Source organism: Carassius auratus, chromosome 9 (genome assembly GCF_003368295.1).
Source record: "Carassius auratus strain Wakin chromosome 9, ASM336829v1, whole genome shotgun sequence".
NCBI classification, from domain to species: Eukaryota; Metazoa; Chordata; class Actinopteri; order Cypriniformes; family Cyprinidae; genus Carassius; species Carassius auratus.
Window position 1 is genome coordinate 34,001,539 of NC_039251.1, and position 27,871 is coordinate 34,029,409.

Consider the following 27,871-nt stretch of genomic DNA (forward strand, 5'->3'; position numbering starts at 1 on the left):
CTGTTTTTGATACCTATATGTGAAGCATTTTTTTTTTTTTTCGTTTACGTCATGTCTGTGTCTCTGATGTCCTGACAGGACGAGCACTACGAGGATGAGGAGGAGGAAGGCATCCTTGGTTCGAGCTTCGGCAGGAGGAATGTGGAAGTGTACGATCTGCCCGAGAGCGAGGAAATGTTCCTGCCGTCAGACATGGACGCCGCTCAACTAACGTTCAGATTTAAAGAGGTGCTTTTCATTTCACTGTACGGGTCAGTATACAGTCTATGTAAGTACCCCAATGGAAGGGTACCAAAAAACCATTCGCAATTTCTAACAATGGAAACGGACATAATTGCGTACTGTACTTTACTGAACTGTACCGCTCGGTGGAAACAAGCCGTTATTTATATCAGATTGCCATTGAAGATTTCTTATTCTGTTTTAATTTCAGCTCCAGATAAAACACACCATTGCAGAAGCCGAAGTAGATGAACTGAAAGAGAGAGTACGGACTTCTGAACATTATTATCCATTTATATCCAACATACAGCAGTCCCCGTGTGTTTGAACTGATCAGCTTCTGTTGATGCTGTAGTTGAGAGAGGCGTCAGAGGAGCGTGCGGCGTGGGAGGCAAGGGAGGCTCAGTTAGAGAGGAGCGTTCAGGAGAACTCGGAGAGAATGGCTCAGATGGAGAAGAACTGGCTGGAGGCTCAGGCTCTCTGTAAGAGCATCGACGAACAGCTCAACGACACGCAGAGCCAATATGAAGCGCTGGATAAAAAATACAGCAAAGCCAAGAAACTGCTCAAGGACTATCAGCAGAAGTATGCGCTCACGTCAGCACTAAGATTTCCTTTAGTATAAACTTTAACTGCTTTGTGATCACCATGCAATGTTTATTGTAATAACTTCAAAATGCTTTGTGCATATAGTCTGTGATTCGCGTGAACTTGGGCTTTTTGGAACATTAATAGCACTTTTTTGTCCTTTGTGACAGCCCCTAGTCAAAGTATGTTCTAAAAAGTATGCATTCTTCAAATTTCCTTCTCAGTATCCCAGTACAAAGTTATACAGATTTTAAATGACATTTACCTCCAATATGTCAAAAAAAAAACTGAAACCAGAATTATGAACTTCACTTTATCTAGTGTTCAGATTTCTGTTCTGGAAATGTATGCAAAATGTGTGCATATTAAATAAGATAATGCATCATTTGCATATCTAAACATATCATTTTAGAAATTAGAAACAGACATTCTAATTAGCTGTGTGTGTGTGTGTTGCAGAGAGGCGGAGTATGAGCAGAGGGAGGAGGACTTACGGAGATCTCTGGAGGAGAGAGAGGCCGAGTATAAAACTCATATAGAGGATCTGCAGCGCAGGGTGAGAACACACTTCTCTTATCAGCGGCAGCAGGAATGAACTCGCATGCTGTCATGTTCTCTGATTCCTACCTGTTGATCTGTCTCTGTGTGTAGCTGGCACAGCTTGAATCTGAGTCTCCACTGTCGGGCAGTAAGTCTGCAGATTCAGTTCTGCTGGGTGAGTTAAAGATCTCAATGCTTCTTAATGGCTGTCTAAATCCAAGCAGGATTAATTGATTGTAATATCATGCTGAGCCCAGACTGAAGTTGTAAGAGGCGAAAACCAGTTGGGCTCAGTCATAGAAACATACTGCTGCAGAGAGGAACAGCAACATTAAATATATGCATAATTATGCTAAATACGAATTTAGTTGACTTTTCACATATAAAATAGTTAAGTCCTGGGTCTTTTTAATCTTGGTTATTATTTAAACTATATAAAGTGGCACTCAAAATTAACCAATAACACTTGTTCTGAAGTAAGCTAACATACCCAATTTTTGAGTAGGCCTTAGATAAAGCAGGTGGTTAAGTCTCCAGATGGTTCATTATCCATTGTCAGTTGCATAGAAATAAAAGAAACCCTGTTCACGCAGAAGTCAGAGGAAGTCAGCTGTGACTACAGTGAATTCACTTGACCAAATGGAGAGCTTTCAAAGGATCTCTTTCTCGGTCAGTTAAGCATGCTTTGTTCTCCAGGAGCGGACTGGAGTGAGGTGGTTCCTGAGACTGAGCGTCTGGACACCAGCGTCCATCGCGCAAAAGCCCAGCTGGCCCAGAGGTCCAAGCGGCAGCCGCCGTCCCGCAGTAAACTCAAAGAGACGCTCAGCTCGCCAGTGAGAAGCCCACAGGTCACACAGAGCTCAAGAAAGCAATTGACCGCTGTAAAAAATCCAATACTTCAGTTCTGAACAATACCATTGTTTTTGACCTCAGGATGATGATGAGAGTCAATCTGTGAGTCCCGAGTCTCCTCCGCCTCGTAGGAGATCAGTCCAGGAGAGTTTGTCCCTGCCGGTCGCCATATCTTCTCCAGCTAACCACCAGAAGGATGAAGGTTCTGTTACGAGCAGCAGCCAATCAGTGCAGAGGGATCCCCAAAGCCCCGCCCTCTCCTCCCCTAAAGACTCCTCCCCCTCCAGCTTCCTGCGGAATGTAAAGAAAAGAGAGTCCAAAGGCAAGGGCAAAGAGGTCAAAGGTAACAAGCTGGACAATCGATCCATGTTAGCCTGGAAATCAGATGTTTATCTGTGTTTGTATTTTAACACAATTCTTTTATTTGTTACAGATGAGTCTAATGATGCAGCTGGAAAAACTAGAAGAAGATTCCCGGACTTTGGGTAAGAGCAGAATTCCATAGGTTTCTCCATAGCATTGTACAAAAGAACTCAATGCTTTACACCTGAACTTTTGTTCTGCTCTTATTGTGAGTCCATTAAGGATTGTTATTGTATTTAATGTGTTTTTCTGACTCTTTCTGATTGAGTGGTTTAAGGAAATCGGGAGGAAAGGGGAAAAAGCTAAGCAAAGAAGCTACGAGGGCGTCACTGGACAGCAGGTACATACTGTGAACACACAGGTTTTGTTTCCATGTTTTATTGGATTTTATACTGTCCAAACGGTATTTTGGCTTACCTTACACCCACACCTACCCCTTAAGGAAAACGTTCTGCATTTTTAGAGGAAATAAAAATAATGTCCCCACAACGTCAATCTTTTTTTAATTTTTTTTTTTACATTTGTGAGGCCAGTTTTTATCACCACATTAATAATTGTATCTGTATTATCGTTAATGTCAAATACTTATATTTAACCGAATACTGTAATCAATCAAAATCCTAAAAATGTTGCCAATAACAGCTGACGGTTTAACATTGTATTTAAATTCTACATTTAAAAATAAGTGCTAGATTGCAACAGCCGCAATCTCTTGTTTCATTGTGCAATTTTTGCCACCTTATTTTGAATTTGTGGGGCATTTTTGTTCATTTGACGTTACAGTATTTGTCAATGGTGTACTTTTTTTTTGGGGGGGAAGCAAAAGTTGAAGTGTCATAGATTAGTTAAAGACACATGCATTAAAACGTCTATCAGAACAAATAAAAACATTGTGTATCATTAATTAAATATGCGTAGGCACAGATTTTTGCGTGAAATGTGCGCACGCACGTTATCACGAATAAACCATGATTCATCAAAAACTTTCATACTAAAATTTATTCTAAATGTACGAAAAGATTCAAGAACAACTTATACCACACGTACGCAATAATCATGTACAACCGGGGCCTTATAAGCATGTGTTAAGAACCCTACATATAATTAGATGTTATTGATAAATTATAATTAGAGTTCCAATGTATATATATATATATATATACATAATTGTATTTCTATGTAAGTGCCTCGTTGTGGAAAGCCCTTATATGGAGCTGGTTTGGGTGTGAATTATGCTAATTACTAACCTTGTGCACGCGGGCACTCATTTAGAAGACTCCAAATTCACTAACAGAAGAACGAGTTTAAGAACAAGCTCATGTGCGTGCGCACGTGTTGTGAAGTAGGCGGAAAGTTCTCGTGAGAAGTTCAAATGTGCGTTTGAATAAGAAAGTTGTATGCAATTATTAGTGAATGCGACCCATTGCCATTGGATTAAGTATCTATAGGCTTGTAAAATGCTTCTCGAACACAGAGCTTGTATTCTCGATGTGTTGTGTTGTTGTAGGGGTTCAGCAGAGTTACTGGAGGAGTCAGGGGCCCGAGTCTCCCCTTCAGAGTCCATGACCTCCATCCCCACCTGCATGCCCTTCTCCTGGTTTGGAGAGAAAGACAAAGAGCGCGACAGAGATCCGTCGTCCTCGTCCAGCAGTCTCCCACACACCGCTGCAGACGAACACAGCCACAGCTCCAAAAACAAGGTGACAGCCACTTCTGCTAAAACTAGTCCAGATCTATTATAGAACTCCAAAACATAATGACCACAAATTGATTTTTTTTTTATATATGAGAACAACTTTATTTCTAAAACACTAGAGATGTGGAATGTGAATTCTGACATTATTATCTTGACTCTTTATCTGACTCTTAATATCTTGACCCTTGCAATTCTAGAGCTAAATAATATGTGACCCTGGAGCATATTAAATCACAGGGGTATATTTGTAGCACTAGCCAAAAATACATTGTATTGGTCAAAATTATTGATTTTTATTTCATATCAAAAATCATTAGGATATTAATTAAAGATCATGTTCCATGAAGGTATTTAGTAAATATTCTGCCGTAAATATATAAAAACTTAATTTTTGATTAGTAATAAGCATGGCTAAGAACTCATTTGGACAACTTTAAAGATGATTTTCTCAATATTTAGATTTTTTTGCATCCTCAGATTCCCGATTTTCAAATAGTTGTATCTCAGACAAATCTCGAAAAATTCACAAAACTCTCGAAAAATCTACACTTCAGACTGGCTATGTTTACCAAGGCTTGCATACATTTTATCTGAATTTCACTGAATTCACTGGATTTCATTGTCACTTGATCCTTCAAAAATAATTTCAATATGATGAATTTATTTGAAATATACATTTTTGGCTTATAATGTAAAATTATTCACTGTCATTATTTTTATCGATTTAATGCATCCTTGCTAAATAAAAGTATTAAATTAATAATAATATCACTGATCCCAAATTTTTGATCAGGGTATGTATGGACTTCTTATATATTGCTGATAATTTCTAGTTAAAAATGAGTCAATGGGAGAACAACCTAGCTTTCTGCCAAACACACAACAAAACTAAATACTAAACAACAAATATCTGGCATCCAGCTGGACTTGCTTTAGTTTGTTGTAACTCTGAGCTGCTAAGGAGGAAGCCTGCAGCCATATGGATGTGATCTTTCATCCGACCTGAGGCAAACAGACTCTGTCCATGTGTCAGAAAATGAATTCAGCAGCTCTTTGATCGCTCTCTGTTTCATCAGCTCCAGCTTCAGTGTGTTTGAGACCTTGAAGTCATATTATTTACCCCTTTTCCCGAACAGACAAACCTCTCCTGGTCATCTCTGTTCAGTCGCTCCTTAGATTTGGTACAGTATATTTTATCTCATAAGCGTTCATAGATGTCAAATTCGATTTAGAAATGTAGTGAAATTCTTACTAAATATCAAACCTTGAGTCACGCTTTAATATAGAAACACAGTAGTGTGTGTGTGTGTGTGTGTGTGTGTGTGTGTGTGTGTGTGTGTGTGTTTGTTGAATGCGATGCATGATGCTGCTTCTGATTCAATCAGATTTGATTTTTACACTCACTCTTTTTCTTTTTCAGTCTTTAAATACAGGCTTTTAGTGTCAAATCAATGTAGATGCATTACACTGCTTATCTGGTTTAGTCAACACAGTCTCATGGAAATTCACAACTATTTGACATAACTGTTAACTCATTCGTATGTTTTTGTACGATATACTTGCAGTGATAGTTGTGTTTATGGTGGGACCTTCATGCTTTTTTGTTGTAAAAATTCAGGGTGTAACGGTACACAAACATAATAATACGTACCTCGTACCGATATTATACAGTTTCTATTTGTTGTTGAAATAGGCCTAGAGTCATTTACACAGTGGCTGCCATAACAGATTTATTTATTAAACTTTCATTGAACAATTAAGACATCACTAACAGGTAAAGTAAAATATAAAATATATATAGTCTAATATTTTGTGAAATACTCTTTATAGACTTGGACACTGATGTCTTGTCACTGATTGAGAGATTGCTTGAGGCATGAGATGTTCATTCGTGTTTATTTCACACTAAACTAGTAGCATTAAGAGGAAGGGATGATTGCGTTCACGAGGCGTTTATATGGCGATTTGTCACACCACATTAAAGAGCGTCATAGCAGCATCTATTGTTGAATTTCCTGAAAAAAATAAAAAATTACATAATTTGTTCATGGCGAACCGAAAGACCCATACTGAAAATTTTCATCACAAATTCGTGTACCGTTACATAAATCGTACAAATTCATATGAACTCTTCACCTCATAAAATAGTTGCATTTTCATGTGAGATTGGGTTGGGTTTAGTCTATTAAATTGTAGTTGTCACTAAAAAGTAGTTGTAGGTAGGTGGTGATTGACGAGTTGTAAATACCCAGTATAATGCTATATTAATAGGGCTTGCGTGACTGGCTTTTCATTACACTATTTGAATTGATCTTCATTATTTTTACAACCAAATTAATCAAATCGAGATCAAAAGCGGATTGAATCAAGAGCTTGTGAATTTGAATCAGACTGATTCATGAAATCTGTATCATGTCCAGTGTCCATACTTTTAAATAATTAATATTTCTTATGACTCAAAATATGTGAAAACTATGCCACTCGCAATTGTGAGTTTATATCTCGCAATTCTGAAGTTTTTGTTCATAACTTCAAGTTTATATCTCGCAATTTTGACTTTTTTCTCAGAATTGCGACTTATAAAGTCAGAATTTTAAGATATAAAGTCTCAGTTCCAATATATTTTATTGCCGGGAACGGGCTTCCATAGAAAACAGCTAATGTCTACTTGCAGTAGGTGTTTGTTGATTAATCAGTCTGATCAGTGTATCGGTCTGACACTTCTTCTAGTCGTTTTGTAGGACTGTTGATGATGTTACACTCCCTGACAAGTTCTTTTCTCTGATTCTCATTATTTTGGTTTAAAGAGCTGAAGCTCCCCCAATCCTTGTGTTTGGATAACAAATCCCGCTCTCTGTGCCCGTTCCAGAGTTTGTCAGTGCTAGATGATTCGAACCCCAGCAGTCCTGCTTCAGATTTTTCTGGGCTGGTGTTGGAGCCCAACCTGTCGGGTCGTTCTCATACATTAACCTTCTCCTCCAGCGAGGTGAGTGCAGATTAGACATGACGCTCTCACCGCCGTACGTTTGCATGGGTTTCCTGCCATAAACAGGCCGTCTGGAAGCTGTTGTCTGGCGTTTCGCTCGTGTCGTTCCTGTGTTGCATGCGTGTGCTGATGATGTTCACCGTTTGTTTTCATTTGGCTGATCACATGAGTGTTTGTTTTGCATGACAGAGAGGATCAGATGCATGCTTCATGTTCATTTCCTGTGCACAGAAATCATCCCACATACTGTACATTCATATATTCTACAGTAGGTGCATTAAATTAAATGATGCCTGTTTCTAGGACCGTGAGATTCACCTGGCTGATATATGTGTGTATTAGATGCTTGATGATGAGGAGCCTTGTTCTGGAGGGAAGGAGTATCACTGGCAGAACCGTCCTGTCTCTGATTGGACGTCCCAGCAGGTGTGTCATTGGCTGATGGGTATGAACATGGATCAGTATACGCCTGAGTTCAGCACACAGGCCATCGATGGACAGCAGCTCCTCAACCTGGACAGTGACAGACTCAAGGTGAGCAAGCGGGATGTGCTCTCATAGATGGATATATTTGGAAGAGAACTGTTTCTAATCTGGCATTAGTGTAGCCTTGAATACATGTGTATGTATTAGAAATATCTTTTTATGTTGGCTCATTTTAATACTCTACAATACAATACAATACTCTACATTTTAAAAGTGCATTAAGATCACTGCAAGATCATCTGCTGACACGCTTGATGGTTTTCAATGCTCTCCACAGGCTCTGGGTGTTTCCAGTCAGAATGACCGAGCCACCATCAAGAAGAAACTGAAGGAGATGAAGAAAGCACAAGAGAAGATGGAGAAACAGCGGGAAAAGCGTGAGAAAGAGGCCAGACGCAGCGGACGGCTGCCTGCCAGCACTGACTCTGTGTGCTGATGACGTTTCCTCTTTTATTCATCTTCGTTCTTGACACACTCCATTGGCAGACTGTTACAACACATATGAGCCATTCTAGAAGAGTTGCTATAAGTGAATACGGTCTGTAACTCGTTAATAACAGTCAGACGGTCGAGCTGAAACACTAATGAAGCTGCTAACGAGATCATATTGTACTCTTTTCACTTCAGCACAAATATGAGCAGAAATATACTGTTCATCTACAGATTGTCCACATGTGTGGGCATGTTGCCTTCACTGTAAAAGAAAAAAAAAATACTTTTTTAAATCAGTATTTTGTCTTCTTTTCTGTAAAATATTTTAACATCCCTAAAACAAGATTAATGTATTTAGAGAATACACAACATTTTGCTAAGAGCTTACATTTCCAGAAGAAATTGCATTTAATTTAAAATAGTCTCCTGAAAGAAAATGAATTAATGTTAATGTATCCTAAGAAGTTTTAATCAATTTACTGGAAAACAAGACAAAATGCTGATTAAGAAAAAAAAATGTTCAGTGTTCAGTGAGATATTAGATTAGCTTGTAAGAAAATGAATATGGCTGTTTAATTCATAGCAGACTAAAACTTTTATTCGTTTTAATTGCATTTTATGATACCACTGTAGGAGCTTGCTAAGGGATATATATATATATATATATATATATATATATATATATATATAAATGAGATGCCTATTTTCACAAGTTTGCCACTGATATTGTGGCACGAATAGTGCTTTCAGAAAGATTTGGTATTGTATTTTAATTGTATTTCTGGGTCATTTTGCTGCATCCTTGTACAGTCGAGTGATATTGAGCACTATGTTTTTACTGAAACAAAAGGGGAACCTGGTTTATAAATGTATGAATTAAATATTTTATACACAATTATAACCATAGCTTTAAGCAAGAGACATTAACTTTTGTACACATTTTCTACTAAGTAGAATAGCTTGTTGGTTAAAACCATTTTGCTAATTCTGAGACGCAGAGAGTTAAACTTCAAGTGAAAGGTGATTGAACATCTCGTCTTGTATGCTGTTTTTATTTGGACGATTACTGCTTTTATATTATGCATATGGGTCAAAAAGACATAATTGTTACACATTGTTTTAGAAGTGACCATGGCCCAAATAGTATTTGACTAACAGAGGCTTTAATGAATTGAAGATGAGGGTATTCATCTGATTGTAAGGAGAGTTGATCATGTCATCGTGATTCTGTATCCTGTGGTTATATTTTTCTACCTTGTAAAATACATAATTATGAAAAGACAAAAATCAAGCTTTCTTTCTTGTACAAAGTGCATAATCTGCTAAATAAATGCATTCACCTCTCTTTTAAACGAAAAGACTGCATATTTATTTGTGTGTTCTGGTATATATGGTTTATGAGGAAACATTTGTATAATGACTACTACAACTGTCCCTGTAAAACAAAAGGCTTAAAAACATACACAACGGTGTTTTACGACATTTAGAAATTGCCAGTTTTTTTTCTGTAAGGGGTATGTTTAGGTCTAGGGCGATAGAAAATACTGTTTGTACAGTATATAAAACAAATTGCGCCTATGGAGATTCTAAATGCAAGTGTGTGTGTGTGTGTGTGTGTGTGTGTGTGTGTGTGTGTCCAGCTCACTTTACACTAGAACCATGTTCAAAAAGTAAAAATGGATAAAGCCTGTTCGGTCACTGCTAAATGAAATGACCTTTTAAATCAAAATGAATCATTTCCCTAGATTCAGATCAAACGCTTTCGAATCATTGCTTCGTGAAGATTCGAAACCTGTGATTGTAGAACTGTCAAAGTCACGTGCTTTCATTAAACCAACACATTTCACTTGACCGCGGATCAATTTTATACATTTGCAGTTATTTGTAATTTGTAATGACATTTGTATTAAAGGAGCATTAGTGTTTAATAGATTTTAATAGCCAAGCCCTACATATGAATAAAATAACACATAGGCTACAGGAACTTAATATTTAATGGTATTTGATTTTGTAAAGTGCATTTGGTAAATAACACTTTTAAATTAAACATTTGCAATGGGTTTGGAAAGGCTGTTTTTACCCAGGTTCGGGCTGTTGTCGTTGTATTTACACGCTCTGACCAGCAAGCGTCACCAGCGTGTGTTGATTAAAGGACTTCAACACTGGTGTTGACAGTTTAGCAATTTTGTTGCTAGATTTAGCAACTTTTCATACTACCCTAGCAACATTTTCTTCCAAAAAAAAAATAAAAAAAATCGCTACTTCTGATAAGTGACATTTTATTCATCTAAATTACACAAAAAAGAAGAAACCGAATATGACAAGCAGTGCACATATCACGTAAGCTGCTATTTGCAACTATTCAATTTGATTATGATGATGATGATAATAAATTAATAATTTACTGTTCATTTATTACATACCTTGTTAGTAGCCTGTGATTGTTGATCAGTTAGTATACTGTACTCATATATATATATATATATATATATATATATATATATATATATATATATATATATATATATATATATATATATATAGCCTATATATATATATATATATATATATATATATATATATATTTTTTTTTTTTTCATGACATATCTGTTGTACCATGGAAACATTAAATACAAAATAATAATAAACTGTTTAATAATAAAAATGTGTATTCAATAATTCAATATTGTATTTACAAAATAGTTATTTATATTTTAATGTTTTTATGAATTTATTTTATGAACTGGACATGAAGTTGTGGAGTGTGACGTTTGTACTGTGAGAAAACACACAGCTGTCGGTCCTGTCTGGTGTGCCTGAACTCTTACTGTCAAAATCACCACAAACAACATGAGAGTTTCTTTAAAGGTAAGAGACACGATCTAATAGATGCCACTGGACGACTTCAGGAGAAAATCTGTCCAACACATAATAAACAACTGGAAATCTACTGTCATACTGAGCAGCAGTGCATTTGTAATATGTGCACAATGGATAATCACAAAAATCAGGATACTACAGCAGCTGTAGCAAAGAGGACAAAGAAACATTTATGTATTTACAGAATTTACCGTCTTTCTACAGTGTCTGTATTTAATGCACTAATTGGAAAGTCACTCTAAAGATACTAATTACTTTCTAAAGCTTTCTAAAGCTGATCATAGGTTTCAACGGCCACAACATAACGTTACTGCACATGTGTGCTTTTGTGGCCCAAACTTAACTTCTGGTAGACATCCACAAAGAATCAATAACAACAGCTAAGTCCCTCCTCAAGATATGTTTAAAAACCATGCTGTGTATTGTAAGTAACAATGTTTTATAGTTTTAATAATTGTGTAAGCAGTAAAACAACACAAATGGGGAAAAAATGCGTTTTAATTTTAGAAACATTTTGAGTTAATATTAATTTCATAATGATCCTTACTCCGTGAAGTCAAGCAGCAGAACTTACTCTAAGTGAAAATGTGTAAATACTGGCCCATTTTGGGGTGAACTAAATATGCAAGAATAGTCTTAAGTCACTAAAGATACACCACTCCATAGGCTATAATGAATAATATGGAAATTAATAATATAAGATATTGTCCTTGTCCTTTGCTGTAGCATTGCTGAGACTGAAAGAGCAAAGATGTTCACAGGGAAGCTATAATAATCGAGAGGATAAAACTAAAACATTAAGTTTACAGAAACAATATCTGTGTAATTTTGCGAACTTTATCATCAACCTTACGTATTTGATATATTTGAGAGAAAACAAAATCGCGTTTTTGACATTGGGTTGTTTGGTCCTCCTCGGCACCCGTCAGACGCGCCTCTGCATCCGCGCACCCGGAAACCGAGCAGAGCAACAAAAGCAGCGCTTTCCGCAGGCAGCAAACACCCTCAGGTCAGTTCACAACATGCTTTCACATTACAGAAAACATTCCAGTCGTGTGTTCATGACACGAGTCATCTGTTCATCCGTCAGTCTGTCACTCTTTATGTGTTGGTGGAGTCCAGCAGTAGGTTTCTACTGAGCTGCTAATGCGTGAACTCACCAGATAGCAATGACACTCATCACACTCTTCTGTTAATATATATGTGTGTGTGTGTGTGTGTGTGTATAAACACAGTTCTGCTGTGTGTTTTGCCGTGAGAGGGCAAAAGTTAATCTCATTCAGATAAAGTCCGTTAAATCCGATTTGAGGAGCTCTACAGTGACTGTTTTCAGCTGATCTGCTCTTATAGACAGAGCAGATGCTCTCAGATGCTCAAATGCTCTCGTTCATTCTGGTCAGTGTTTACATCCATCCTCAAGCGCATGTGAGCTCAGCTTTACAGAAACTCGCTGATCAGATCACAGAGACAGAACAACAACACCCTGACTCTGTTTTAATCATTCTCGGGGACTTTAATAAAGCCAATCTGTCCCGTGAACTGCCAAAATACAGACAGCATGTTACATGTCCCACAAGAGACAGTAATATATTGGATCACTGTTACACCACAATAAAGGATGCATTTCACTCTGTTCCACGAGCAGCTTTGGGACGTTCTGATCACCTTCTGGTTCATCTTATACCGTCCTACAGGCAGAAACTAAAATCAGCTAAACCTGTATCAAGGACTGTAAAAAGATGGACTAATGAAGCAGAGCAGGATTTACAATCTTGTTTTGACCTCACTGATTGGAGTGTTTTTGAAGCTGCTGCCACCGATCTGGATGAACTCACAGAGACCGTAACATCATATATCAGTTTCTGTGAGGATATGTGTATTCCTACAAAGACTCAACTAATTTACAATAATGACAAACCGTGGTTCACTGCAAAACTCAGACAGCTCCGTCAGGCCAAAGAAGATGCTTACGTGAAGGGGGACAATGTCTTGTATAAACAGGCTAAATACACATTGGAAAAGGAGATCAAAGTGGCAAAGAGGAATTATTCTGAAAAAATAAGGACTCAGTTCACTTCCAACGACTCCGCATCAGTGTGGAAAAGTCTAAAGAAGATCACCAATTACAAGACACCACCCCCCAGCACCATAGAGAATCAACGACTGGCAGACGATCTGAACGAGTTTTACTGCAGGTTTGAAAGAACACCCATCACCTGCCCTGAACGCCTCCCCACAAAACCATTCACACCCTTCACAACTCCTGCAACCAGCCCTGAATGCCTCTCCAAACTACCGTTCACACCATTAACAGCTCCTGCAACCCATCCTGAACACCTCTCCAATCAAGCACTCTCACCATTCTCACCTCCTGCATCCCCCCTCTCCCCCACACCTGCAATTCAGATCAGCGAGGATGCGGTGCGCCAGGTCTTCCGGAAGCAGAAAAGGAAAAAAGCACCAGGCCCAGATTGTGTTACACCAGCCTGTCTGAAATCCTGTGCTGACCAGCTGGCCCCCATCTTCACACAGATCTTCAACAGATCGCTGGAGCTGTGCGAAGTCCCTTCATGCCTCAAACGTTCCACCATCATCCCCATCCCTAAGAAACCCAAAATTACAGGACTAAATGACTACAGGCCTGTGGCTCTAACGTCTGTAGTCATGAAGTCATTTGAAAAACTGGTGCTGGCCCACCTGAAGGACATCACTGGGCCCTTGCTGGATCCTCTTCAGTTTGCCTACAGAGCAAACAGGTCTGTGGACGATGCAGTAAACATTGGACTGCATTATGTTCTGCAACACCTAGACAGACCGGGGACTTATGTGAGGATCCTGTTTGTGGACTTCAGCTCGGCCTTCAACACGATCATCCCAAACCTCCTCCTGCCCAAACTAAATCAGCTGTCCGTGCCCACCTCCGTCTGTCAGTGGATCAACAGCTTCCTGACAGACAGGCAGCAGCTAGTGAGGCTGGGAAAATACACATCCAGCACCCGTACAATCAGCACCGGAGCTCCCCAGGGCTGCGTTCTCTCCCCACTGCTCTTCTCCCTGTACACTAATGATTGCACGTCTAAGGACCCCTCTGTCAAGCTCCTGAAGTTTGCAGATGACACCACACTCATCGGCCTCATTCAGGACGGTGACGAGTCTGCTTACAGACAGGAGGTAAAAGAGCTGGCTGTCTGGTGCAGTCTCAACAACCTGGAGCTTAACACGCTAAAAACAGTGGAGATGATCGTGGACTTCAGGAGAAACCCCCCTGCACTCCCCCCACTCACCATCATGAACAGCCCTGTGACTGCAGTGAAGTCATTCAGGTTCCTGGGCACCACCATCTCTCAGGACCTGAAGTGGGACAATCACATTGACTCCATCGTAAAAAAGGCCCAGCAGAGGTTGTACTTTCTCCGCCAGCTGAGGAAGTTAAACCTGCCACAGGAGCTGCTGAAACAGTTCTACTCCACCATCATTGAATCCATCCTCTGCACTTCAGTAACTGTCTGGTTCAGCTCAGCTTCTAAATCTGACCTCAGAAGACTACAGAGGGTAGTCCGGACTGCTGAGCGAATCATCGGTTCAACTCTCCCATCTATTCAAGAACTGTACTTATCCAGAGTGAGAAAAAGGGCTGTCAAAATCACTCTGGACCCCTCACATCCAGCACACTCCCTCTTTGAACTGTTGCCATCTGGTCGACGCTACAGAGCACTGAGCACTAGAACGACCAGACACAGGACCAGTTTCTTCCCTCAGGCAATCCATCTTATGAACAGCTGACAATAATGGCGAACACACTACACTTTATATTTATATACACACACACTTTATTTATCTAACACACATACTTAGTATACACTTAAATTTTGCACACAATATATATGTACATACATAACTTCACTTTGTAATATACCTGCCTACAATTGTCATTTGTATATTGTCATTCACTGTCTACATATTTGTATTTTTTTATTCTTTTATTATGTGTTTTATGTTCTGTCGCTGTCATTCTGTTGAACTGCGGAGCTTCTGTCACGAAAACAAATTCCTTGTATGTGTAAACATACCTGGCAATAAAGCTCATTCTGATTCTGATTCTGATTCTGAAGAGAAAAGTAACGTTTAGTTATACACACAGACCAGAAATAGAGGATTGGACTGAATGTTTGTGCTGTGTGTGTGTGTGTGTGTGTGTGTGTGTGTGTGTGTGTGTGTGTGTGTGTGTGTGTGTGTGATGCATAGCATCTGATGATGATCCCATGAGCTGCTGAAAGATGCCTCTGTGTCTGTATTTTGTTTATTCTTCTGAAAATGCCCTCAGAATCTGCAGAAATATTTGTAAGTCTGTTTTGGAGCCAATCAGATTCTGATTAAATCTTTATTTTGGCACAATAAAAGAAAGATTCTCATTGCACTTGTAGGCTAACATCATACAGACTGTTACACTTAAATATTAAATTACATTTTACATTTATTCATTTAGCAGACGCTTTTATCCAAAGCGACTTACAGATTAGGACAGTGGAAGCAATCAAAAACAACAAAAAGAGCAATGATATATAAGTGCTATAACAAGTCTCAGTTAGGTTAACACAGTACACGTAGCAAGGGATTTTAAATAATATAATAAATAAAAATAGAATAAAGCACGGAGTGTTGGAGTTTTTTATTAACACACACACAATTGCATAAACAATTAAAAGAAAATAGAAAATTAAACTAAATATCTCAAACGGTCTTTGATCAGTTGTCTTTGAGTGAAGTACAGTAAAACAATCCATTAAATTACACATTTTAGGTAAACTAATGTAATCAGACTACTTTTGGATTACTTTTAGATGACTTGACATAACTCGTACAATCTTGATAAAAAACTAAAAAAGAATAAGGAAATTAGTTCTATTTGTCAAACAGGAGTTGTTAAATGAACTGCAGGGGTTTGTGAGTTCAATGAAAATGTAATTCAATCATGAAAATGTAAAACTAAAATAAACCATTTTAAAAATAAAAACCATCAAAATGAAAGAGTTGCTAAAAAAAGATGGAATATGTTGTTATCTAAATATCTAGTGTGATCAGTAACCAACGTCAGAAAACCGTGAACATGCAAATGTGATCCTTCATTTAAAGGACAGATACACACAAGTGCAATCAGAGTCTTTCCCAGCAGAAACAAAAACCGTATTCTTTTGGGTAGATGTTATATTATATTTACACTTCATGATTGTACAGGTTTAGATCACACTTAACATGTTTGAACCCACTTTAGTGTCGGCCAGTGACAAACGCCAATGTAGTGTCCTTATTTAAATTAATAAAGAAATACCAACCGCACTTTTTTAAGCAAACTTTTCACAAAGAGACACGTTTTAAATGTTAGATGAAGTTAGATGTCAGATTTAACTATCTTAAAAATCCAGAAAGTTCACATTTAATAAGATGAATGACACCTCGGTGGACTCGAGGAGAAAAAAACCTAATATATATCCACTTAAAATCACAAACATTTCTGTTCACAGCAGGAGAAATGTAGTTCTGAGCAAGGATCCAGCCGTATATATCTGCTGGCCTCTAGGAGAACACATGTCTGGTCTGTTTCTGAAGTGTTGAGTTTAACAGAGGTGATATTGTGCGGTAAACTCCTCCTGAGATCACGAGTGTAGTGTGATGCATCAGGACTCCTCCGTGAGAGATCAGTCTCCTCTGAGTTCTTCAAGTGCTTGTTTTGACGTGCTCATCAAGTCTGTAGCGGCAGACAGATTCAAGGGGGACTCTTCTGTATCTCTGTCTGAAGAGGCTGGGACGGGCGACAGTGAAGGGGTCCTGGGACCAGGTGAAGGGGCGCTCTCTCTCCCCCTGGGGTTTATGGTCCTCTCTGAATGTGTTTTACTATCAGAAGTAAGACGCTCAAGGTTGTGTGCTCCAGTAATTGGTGTTGATAGAAGAGCCCTGTAAGCAGTCCTTGGCTAGATATGGTTATGTAAGTCAAATATCTGTTCTGTAGATTTCTTTTGTAGATCATATTTGATGATTCAGCAGCCGCTTTGATACAAATCAAGTTATAAATGAGCAACACTAACACAAGTTTTGTCATAGTGAGATGCAACGAATAACTCAGATTATGCGTATCAGCTGAGTAATGTTTATTGTAAGATATGATCACTTACTGTATCATATTTGATATGCTAATTCACAAGGCCTCTAAATTATCAACACGATCAAAACTTTGCTGAAAAACCTGTTGTACACAACCTTAATTAACCTGCCATCCACCTGTAGTATTTAGTATTTTATATATTAGTAAAAATGAGAATAACTTTTATATTGTTTGTGAATTTTAAGATGAACTTCGGTACACTTAATTATGCATACATCATTTGGGAAAAAATTATATTTGGAGGGTTTATGTGTTAGTCTCTCAGTGTTTCTCTCCTTGAGTATGAGCCCCATATTTCTCATTTAATCAAGTTCAGTTACATTTATTTCTCTAGCACTTTACGAAATACAGATTGTCAAAGCAGCTTCACGGTTTAACATGGAAAAAAACATACAGAGAAAATGTATACGGGAAGAACCTACATGAAGATGTCTTCCTGACATTAACTTGAGTTTGGTCTGTGTGTTTTGTGAAGCATAATGTCGGATAAAAGTGAGCTGAAAGCTGAGCTTGAGCGAAAGAAACAGCGCCTGGCTCAGATACGAGAGGAGAAGAAGAGAAAGGAGGAGGAACGCAAGAAAAAAGAGGTGAAAACACACAATACTCCACTGTTTTTACTTATATTAATAATGTTTGAGTAATCAATCCACCAGAAACTTCAGCTCTGTCTGAGTACAAAAGAGCCTGAAATTACGCTTTTATTTTCTTCTTCTTTTTCTACAATAATCCATTAACCTACTAGCTTTTATGATACAAGCTTATATAATATTAGCTGTGTTTTGATTGTTTTCTATTCTTTTCATATGAGGTTAGGTATTTCTTTTACTCATTTGACATTTGCAAAGGTCCTGATAGTTAGACAGTAATTGATAAACTTTTATATTTACTCTATATGTTTCAATCATGCAGTCAGCACTACAGTTTGTGTCAGCGCTGAGTAAATGCAGTAGGAAGTAAACGGAGTCTGATTGCTGGTTTTCGTTCTTTGTGAGCAATAGAAAGTTAGTTTTTTTTAATGGTGAAGTGTTTGTCTTGTTCGTGTCAGTCTGAGCTGAAGAAGGAGGCCGTCCCGCCGCAGGATGATTCTGACCTGGAGAAAAAGCGCAGGGAGGCTGATGCTCTGCTGCAGAGTATGGGCATCACACCAGACACTCCTGCGGGTAAGATGATCCACGTCCACTCTAGTGTCAGTCAGACAGCTGATATAACATGAGATCCCTTTATACACCCGCAGACGACCCCTTGCAGTCAGAGTCAGTCATAAGCTATGTGGACCTGATCTGAAGCTGATATTTAACAGCTCTAGTTCCTCTGAGAGTGCTACAGAGCAATGGAGAAACCCAGTGTAGTGTCCTATACTGATTGAACACAAGGGGGCAGAAGTGCACCGCTGTAGATTTGATGGTGGGGTCTAGTATTTATGACATATTTTACATCTGAATGCTGTACATATAAATAACAGTATTGTTAAAATGGGATAAAAAATTGTTTTATTTAGTGTTGCATTAGTGGTTACAAATGTGGAATTATTTAAATTCTTAAAATATGTCTTTAATAATTAATGAGCAGTGAATCAGAATATTAGAATGATTTGTGAAGGATCATGTGACACTGAAGACTGGAGAATCACAAAAATACAATTTTAAAATAGAAAAATGGTCTGAAATTGAAGTAATATTTCTCAATGTTACTGTTGTTATAATCAGAATATATATACACAAAATATATATATTATTTCTAAATTTTGACCAGTAGTGTGCGTACATCTGCTAATAATCATCGAAACACAAAATGTGTCAGAAAAGTGAAGTTAGTGAAGAGAAAAGCTCTAGTAACATTTGAGTGCACATGCATTAAGTGTGAGTGAATTGTCCAGATGTTTTGGAGGGCGCTGCGTGTAGATGAAAGTATGTTTATGTCTTTCTTTCTTCAGGTCCTACTCCCATGTCTCCCACGGCCAAATCTGCAGGCTCTCCAAGTGAAGCAGGGAGCCAGGACTCAGGAGACAGTGCCCCCGGCCCACGGTACTCTCTCTCTCTCTCTCTCTCTCTCTCTCTCTCTCTTTCTCTCTTTAGTGCATACGGCAGGTCTGAGAAGAAAGCAGTATTGTACATTAGCTCTGTGCTAACTCCTAGTGAGCTGTCCGCTCTGTGATTCCAGCTTCACTGATGCACTTTTAATGCAAAGACTGTTTCAGACTCATGATGATGATGATGCTGACTTTTAAGCTGTACTCTTAAGCATAATTGCATCTATAGAGAAGGCTATCCCAGAATCCAGTCTAGTAGGCCGAGACGAAAATAAGCTCTGCAGCCAATAAATGTTGGATGTTGATCATAATAATCTTCACGTAAATGAACTACACCGTCTACTGACTTTTAACATCATCCCCATAATGCTTTCGACAACTCTTTCAGTCTTGTGCGTAGAGGAGTTTTCCAGACATCCTCTGCAGTCACATATAACACCTCGCTGGCGAACGCCTTTTCAAGACGAGGAAAAGCTTTTAAAAATCACAGGAAGATGTAACTGGTGTATTGCATGTTAAAGAGTAAAGCATAAAAATATCTCAGTCTCTTTTGAACCACGGACCTTATTTCAGGCATTTGACCAAAACCCATTAACTTCAAGAAGATGGAAGTGCTAAATCTCTTATTGTCCCAGCAGAATAATAAAGAAATGCAGGCTTATTACGCTTTGTTGCTTTAATGTTGCTCATCCTTATGTTATATCTGTGACAGCTGTGCATTATTAATACCAGATTCTAGTTCAGCGATTAAAGGAAATTTGAGAGTAAAACAATATTGTCACTGTATTATTGACAGTCAGAGAAACAGAGAGAAAACTGGACAATGTTCTGTGGGACACAGGCTAGAATTGAACCTCCGTTACCTGCATGAGCCCCGGGGCTCAACTTTTTGAGCCAAGCACTAGGCTCCAACTAATAAAACAATATGAATATAGAAAGCCTATAGAATAGGAGTGAGTTTTAGCTCACAATAAGACCCGTGGGAGCAGTGTAGAGGGAGTGTTTAACCTCTTATTACAGCAGAAACACACACAGACACACTCACAGATGCCCCCCGGGGCTCCATGTCCACTCATATCCGCAGCGCTTCATCACTTCCTGCACACACACACACACACACACACACACAGGTCATGTTACCGGCTGCACACACACACATCTCCCTCATCACAGTCACACTCTCATGTAATGCACTCATGACCACACACAGCGGTTCAGTGTCATCATCTGTAAGGCTTTCATTGCTGCTTTAATACATGCCAGCAGTCATCTTTTATTTATATTGAAAATACATTTTCTTTTATTTGGTTGATAAATATTCCACTCCATAGAATAAGACTGGAAATATTTTAACAATGCATTTGGCTTTGAAACGGGATTGCCTTGTTTCATCAGTTTTCGCTTGTTGTTTGTTATCATTATTTTTAGTATTTGAGCGATTGAGAAAGATATACCCCTGGTATCACAGACAAGGTTTCAAACTAATCCCAGACTAAAATCTAATCTGAGCTGTTTCAGCTGAAAGAAATTCTGACCTTTGTCACAGAAAGTTTTCTTAGTTGACTTTTTGTTTTTTTTATCACACTTTAGAAATCATCAGAAATGATATATCAGTTAAAATCTTACAATTCATCCTTTGAAACCCATGTAAAAATCAGACATTGCATTACCATGAAAATGGTACATCAAAATCATGTTGTAAAATGAAGAAAAAAATGAGATGACTAACTTTTTAAGACTAGTCTGAATAGTTTATGCACCGGACCTCAAGCATTAGTTTACTAAAGTTGAGCGGACCTTTCTCACTAGAACAGTTTTAATGGTTGTGCTGATAAAAGAAGATGCTATATTATCAACAACAAATCTTGGATTCAGTCTTTTTATGCACTTGTTTTCTATCAGTTAGCACAGGTTTTTTATTTCTCTTGGGAACTGATTGGTCATAGGCCTCACTGATCTGAGCTTATGCACTCAAATGATTAAATATGCATACAATATTTGGTAATAATATACCATAACAACAATAATTTTTTGGTAGGCTCGTCATTCTGAACAATGAAAGAATTTTCATCTAACAGTTTTTTGGGGGAAGTTGTTATTTCCTATATGAGAGAAGTCAGTATATGTAAAAAATCCCCTCTGGGTCAAAACGATCATAACACAACATGAGGGTTAATGAAGTGTGGAAATCACAAAACAATGTCTTTTTCTATCAGAACTGGTGAAAAGGAAACCTATTTCTCAGTCTGTGGGTCTCTCCAGAGATGAAGGCTGTTTCATGCTCCTCTAGAGTCTTCACAGCAGACAGCAGACCTCAGTGTCTGGAGAAACAGACAGCACATTGCTGCTCAGCTAGTATTACACACCAGCAAAATTAGCAACATTGAGAATCATTTTTATAAATAGAGAGTGTGTAACACATTATAGCAATTTGTGTTTTGAACTAAAAAAGAAAAAATGAATTCTTAAACCCCCTCGTGGCTGATGCACTCCTATTTTTTCCTGCAAATAGATGTTTATACCTTCAAATTCCCAATGAAGCCCAGCCATCCTTTTATTTGTTTTTGAACACCCTGTTTGACCCAAAAGAGAAAAAGGTTACGAATGAACCGTATTCAAGTTGTTACGAGCTTGGTTCACTTTAGGGAGGTCTCAGACACCTAAAACTGACTAAGCATGCTTTCCATGTCACTTCTAGTGTTCAGTTAAAGTTAAAGTGAAATCTGTGATGGTGTGATTTAGAGTATGTGTGGTGGTCTTAAGCAGCAGTGATCAGGTGATTATGTCTGGTCCTGTACTGGAGAAGATCAGAGCAGATGATTTCCTTTAGAAACTGAGCACCACATGGACATCTGCTTCTGTTTCTGACTGCGTTGTGTTGGTCTCATGTCTGTCAGAAGAGGCTTTCCTGCTGCTCTCTGACTGCTCTGAAGAGCTATAACACTGTTTTTAACCACCTTTTATATAACGGCAGCCTCTCTGTCTCGCTGTGTGTGTGTGTGTGTAACCGTGTCTCGTGGCTGTGACACTAACAGGACTCTGCACTGGGACTGTGACCCCTCCACTCTTCTGCTTCACTCTGAGCCGGGGTACTGCACACTTTCTGCTCCTTCTCCTTCACTTCTGCTCTTTCAGACCGCCAGAGAACGAAGTCATGAGTGATTGTTGTGGATCTTGAGAAGGGATTCATGCTGTGATTCATGCTGAATCAAGTACACTGCAAGAGAGCACGGCATATGGGTTTGGATGTCTTTAGAAGTCACACAGAGGTGAATAGATATATTATCAGTCTGAAAGATTTCTAAAGGGATTTCTAGAGGACATTTACACCTGGTTCTGTGAGTTTCCTGCGTGTTTACAATACCAGTTAAAGGTTTGGACACACTTAATTAGTGTTTATTCATTAGTTTTACTATTTCTCTGATTTTAGAATAATAGTATTTAGAATAAAAGTTGCAATGCAAGTTTAGAAATTGTATAATGACAAAAAATGTTAAACTAATGCACTTTCTGTGTTTTTGAAGAATTGAAAGAGATCCAATCCCATGTTCACTGCTGGATATTTTTCCTTCACAACCATCCATTAAATTAAATTAATAAATCTGTAACTTAAAAAATGTGATATAATTTTTTATGGGTTTTTGTAGTGCTTGGCGGTTTGACCAAAAATTTATATTTATATTTTTTCAGCATTGTGAGTCTTTTATCACAGAACAGTAACAATCTTTCATAGTTATAGACATTAGTTTAAACTCAATAAATATAAACAACGCATTATTCATGCATTTTACTTCTAGGTTTGTATAAGCTGCTCAAGCAAGCGGCAAAACATTTAAACACAATAATTAGCCTACTTGTTAAAATATTTAAAATTAAACCACCACAGACAGAAACAGTCTCATGCATTTTGCGTTTAAATCTTTATCACAAGCAATCCCACGGGTCTTAATGAAAGTTGTTTTTCTTTTTCCATAAAAGTTAACATATATATTGTTTTCCTTGTTTATCTAAAAGTGCTATTTTTCGTGTTTTAAACCTAGCCAAAACCCATGTGTTGCGTGCGAAACACAGTAGGCTTAAATTAGTATAAATTAATATCGTAACGAAAATGTATCCCGTTTTCGGTATGAACCGGTATACCGCCCAGCACTAGGTTTTTGTTTAAAATTCATTTATCGCAATTTATATGCATCTACAAACTAATCGGGCACTACAAGCCTTTTCAGAATAAAAGAGTACGTTTCAAGAGCATAAGAAACTAATTTAGTCAAATGTGTCCTTTTTCTGAGCAGCTGTGAATGTGGTGTGATTGATTGGATCACGGTGTGTTTCTAAGACTTGTGACTGTGTTTAGTGCGCTCCTCTTTCGATCAGCTGATAGACATGTTACCAGAAGTGAGTGTGGCCTCCGTTTGTTATCTGTTCAAGAAAGATGGGTAAACGTTCAGATGGTTTTAGGAACATCGTTTCTCTGTATGATTTGTGTGTGTGTGTGTGTGTGTGTGCTCTTTCAGGCGGGGTCCTCTGAAGTTGGCCATGGTGAAGGTGACCCAGGTGGATTTCCCTCCCAGAGAGGTGGTGTCCTACACGAAGGAGACACAGACGCCCACCGTGACAGAGCAGAAAGAGGGTAGGTGGTCATCAGACCCATACAGGAATACTGACTGAAACCATTTACAAGATTATTTCCACGTTACGGAGAGTAATCAAAGAAACACACACACTTACAACCTCCCGAATTTTAAGTGCTGTAGGATCAGAGTTACAGATGCATGATATATCCATGACCGAATGGCAAATATTGGTGCTTGGTTTATTTCTGCATGTAAACCGCCGCTCAAAAAGCTCAGTAAGATTTTTATTGTTCTTCTGCTGAAAGCTACATTTATATGATCAAAAATATGCAAATAAAAACTGTAAAATTGTGAAATATTATTATTTTTGTTTTGTAACCTGTGATAAGTTTTTCAGGATTATTTGATGAATATAAAGTTAAAAAGAACAGATTTATTTAAAATATAAATCTAAATTTTATCTAAAATATAAATTTTTACTTCTGTAAAAATAGAAGTATTTTCTATCACTTTGTATCAATTTATCACATCCATGCTGAATAAAACATTTACTGACCCCAAACTTTTGAACATTAGTATATTGTTACAAAATATTTCTATTTAAAATAAATGCTGTTCTTTTTAACTTTTTATTCTTCAAAGAATCCTGAAAAAGTATCACAGGTTCCAAAAGAATATTAAACTGTTTTAATCACTGATTATGAATCATCATATCTGAGTGATTTCTGAAGGATCATGTGTGAGACAGAAGACTGGAGTAATGCTGCTGAAAATACAGATTTGATCACAGGAATAAAATGTATTTTAAAGTATTTTAAGAAAGAAAACCATTATTTTAATTTGTAATAATATTTCACAATATTACAGTTTTCTTCTGTATTTTCTGTCAGATAAATGCAGCATTGATGAACAGAAGAAACATTTTTAAAAAACAATAAAAATCGTACTGATCCCAAACTTTTGAGCAGTGATGTATGTACACATTTTCTATTCCAGTCAATTTTAATGTTCTTTTTCCTTATTTCATAGACTATTTCTTTTTTGATTTTCTGTTAAATGCCGTTTAAATGTTTTTTTTTTTTTTTTTTAAACAGCAAAAAAGATTTACTATGTCAGTTATATTATCTTTTATCAACAACAGCATGAAAACTAGCATTGGCTTATTATATTGCAGAGCAGCCAGTGACTGTTTCAGTGATAGCAAATTAGTTTGAAACTTCCCCTGATATGAATAGAATTTAATTTGCAAAAGGTTATTATTTTACAAAGGTTTGGCTTATTGCAAAACAAAAAATCTCTCAGACTAGTAGAAACCAATTCTTTTAACGCTGAAGATGCAGGTCAGGGTAGAAAGGAGCATGACTGACACATGTCAATCATCAGAGAAGGAGGCAGGTGAGTGCATCTGATCTGAGAGCTGTTCAGAAGTGTGTGTGTGTGTGTGTGAGAGAGAGAGAGAGAGAGATCAGAAGTGTGTAACCCTTTTCAGAAATGATCTGAGTGTAGTAAACATGGAGATGAAAGCAGAGGGAAAATTGCAGAGACTCGAGAAACATAAGACGTCAAGCCAAGATTAAACTCTCTCTCTCTCTCTCTCTCTCACACACACACACACACACAAACACACACTCTCTCTCTCACACACATCCGATTACAGAGACGGAGCGAGGGGGCACAGGAAATGAGCATCAGGTTAGTGGAGATATGAGAGTGTGTGTCCAAAGGCAGGTCAGGATTTGTGTGATTGCAGACGTTTATGTTAGCTTGTGTGTGTGTGTGTGTGTGTGTGTGTGTGTCTGTGATGTCTGTTCTGTTGATGTTTGTGCAGGAGATAATTAGGGTTGTAATCTATTTTTAGGGATATCATGACTTTATCAGTACTGGACAGTTTGGTCTGAGTGTTGCAGATATTATCACAGTCTTTACAATCCTTACTGTAAACTTCTTTCTCTTACAAAACAAATTTTTAAAGAGGGAAAACAGTATATATCTTATAGAATGTGATGTTAGTGATTACCCATAACAATAAAATAATAAGTAGAAGTAGAAGAGTAGAAGTGTGTAAGACGTTACGATCTAAACTGTGGCCTGTGGTCACTGGACTGATTTTTATCACACAAATAAAGTTCAGAGAGATGTCTTCCAGTTCTCTTACTTCCTCTTCTTTCAAGAGAATCAGTCTCCAGTAATGTTTCTGTATTGTAACAACTGAAAAACAGGATTACAAAACCAAAGATGAGCAATTAAACTAATGAAAAACCATTTGAAGCAGAAAAGTATGTGGACTCATCCCACATTAGGATTGAGAAATAATCATCATTTAAAACTGCGTAATTATAAGTCTCACTTTTGATTGGAGTAACACAAAAACTGTAACTGACTCACGTTCACAAATCAGTTTCAATGAATTCATTTCAGCTATCAAATATTCACTGACATCCCCACATCACGTTTCATCTTGCAGTATTTAAAATAATCGCTAATGCTAATGATGTTAAGTGCTAATGTAGTATTTTACATTAATAATCAGAAATGATTAGAATGATAGCATCATATTAGACTGATTTCTGGAGGAATGATGCTGGAAATACAGCTGCACATCACAGAAATAAATTACATTAAAAAAAAGTTTTAAATCAAACTAATATTTCACTGTTTCTGTTTTAATGTGACTTTGATAATGTTTAAGAGACTTGCAAAACATTAAAAAAATATATATAATAATAATGATCTTACCAACCCTAGACTTTAAAACGGTAAATTATACATTGCTGTTTATTACTTTTTATTGTTAGGCATCATTACAGTTAAATATCATTCCTCCTATTCCTACAGTGAAAAGTGTTTTTAATTCAAGTGAGAATAGTTTACACATTGATAGATTTACACATTGTCAAAGGCTGAAAAAACATCTAGAGATATGTTTTTCTCTGCGGTGTCATTGCGCCCCAGGCCACAGTATGTTAAAATTTTGACTTTTATCTGCAGACCGCCTGAAAGCTCTCCTCAACACACACACACACACACACACACACACACACACACACACAATCTCCTTCCATTCCTGCCACTGTATAATCATTTCATCAACTCTCACACGCTCTCCTCCAGCACATGACAAATCACTGTGGGTGACATTGGGAGGTTTCCCCATCTCCCTCACTCTCTCTCTTTCTCACTGATGGAGTGGTTTGTGGTGAAGAGGCTTGTGTAGGTCAGGAGGTGTGTGCAGCAGGACATACAGGTGTCAATGCTGCAGCTGAGGGCCGGATACGGTTACATTCACATGCATTCAATGCATTCTATAAATAAAGTGACTGCCTTACATTTTCAAGGTGCATATTTGCATCAGTGGTGTGTAAACCGAACCACACCATACAGTCACCTCATACGGTGCAGTTGCTGCTGTGCATTGCTTGAAATGTGTTGCATATTTTAAAGTGGCATTCTGACCTGATATGACCGTGTGTCTGAAGGTTTTTAGATCTAGATGCTGTTGTCTTGTGCTTCTTCCATCAGGTTTATGGTGTGCATTGAAAACATTCAAAAAGACGTGCGATGTGCGGATAGGAATCACTTGTATTACTGCCCGATCCACAGCTCTGCTTGCTGGAGCACCAGGGGTTGTGAGAGTGTGGAATTGAATTAAAAGTGATTGTTTTAATCGCCCTTGTGCTCGTGGCAGGGTTAATATCCCATGCTAATCACAAGAAGCCTCTCGTTTGGAGAGCATCTCTCTTAAAGTGAGGAACCCTCAGCACAGCTCTTCACAGATCCAAGCATCTCTAAATGAATACTATTGTCCGTCATCTCCTAAACACATTTATTTCATCATTCACCAGCTATCAGTCAATTACACACAATAATTACAGGGATAATAGAAAAGCCTCCGCTGTGTTCATTGTACTTTAAATAACTTTTTTAGGGCACACTAACTAGGTAATGTCTTAAGAGTGTACGAATCTGATCGCGAATCGTAAATATTCAACATGTTTAATATTTATGATCAGAAATCCTGATGTGTGGGGGGAACCCCGAGGACAAACGCTTGCACGCTCTGGAG

The 27,871-nt window shown here is 37.9% G+C and overlaps 2 protein-coding genes across 8 annotated transcripts in view; both read left to right on the forward strand.

The window, feature by feature from the left end:
• LOC113109118 (neurabin-1-like) overlaps window positions 1–9,523 on the forward strand; it is a 34,815-nt gene extending 25,292 nt beyond the window's left edge. The window contains exons 7-20 of one of the 6 annotated variants that reach the window (XM_026272677.1): window positions 79–228; window positions 434–487; window positions 578–807; window positions 1,270–1,366; window positions 1,462–1,525; window positions 2,047–2,198; window positions 2,284–2,545; window positions 2,636–2,687; window positions 2,834–2,905; window positions 4,073–4,265; window positions 5,398–5,442; window positions 7,131–7,247; window positions 7,590–7,781; window positions 8,011–9,523. In XM_026272677.1, coding sequence (XP_026128462.1) covers window positions 79–228; window positions 434–487; window positions 578–807; window positions 1,270–1,366; window positions 1,462–1,525; window positions 2,047–2,198; window positions 2,284–2,545; window positions 2,636–2,687; window positions 2,834–2,905; window positions 4,073–4,265; window positions 5,398–5,442; window positions 7,131–7,247; window positions 7,590–7,781; window positions 8,011–8,169 — 1,839 coding nt within the window. In that variant the 3' untranslated portion in view covers window positions 8,170–9,523. The remainder of the gene's footprint in view (window positions 1–78; window positions 229–433; window positions 488–577; window positions 808–1,269; window positions 1,367–1,461; window positions 1,526–2,046; window positions 2,199–2,283; window positions 2,546–2,635; window positions 2,688–2,833; window positions 2,906–4,072; window positions 4,266–5,397; window positions 5,443–7,130; window positions 7,248–7,589; window positions 7,782–8,010) is intronic. The other 5 variants (XM_026272678.1, XM_026272679.1, XM_026272680.1 and 2 more) reach the window with 5 other exon arrangements.
• Window positions 9,524–11,974: 2,451 nt separating this feature from the next.
• The window catches only part of LOC113109119 (cytoplasmic dynein 1 intermediate chain 2-like), a 36,704-nt gene continuing 20,807 nt past the window's right edge, over window positions 11,975–27,871 (forward strand). Inside the window, exons 1-5 of one of the 2 annotated variants that reach the window (XM_026272683.1) lie at window positions 11,975–12,054; window positions 17,681–17,792; window positions 18,251–18,365; window positions 19,139–19,229; window positions 23,749–23,864. In XM_026272683.1, coding sequence (XP_026128468.1) covers window positions 17,685–17,792; window positions 18,251–18,365; window positions 19,139–19,229; window positions 23,749–23,864 — 430 coding nt within the window. In that variant the 5' untranslated portion in view covers window positions 11,975–12,054; window positions 17,681–17,684. Of the gene's footprint in view, window positions 12,055–16,648; window positions 17,029–17,680; window positions 17,793–18,250; window positions 18,366–19,138; window positions 19,230–23,748; window positions 23,865–27,871 lie in introns of those variants that run through there. The other variant, XM_026272684.1, reaches the window with a different exon arrangement.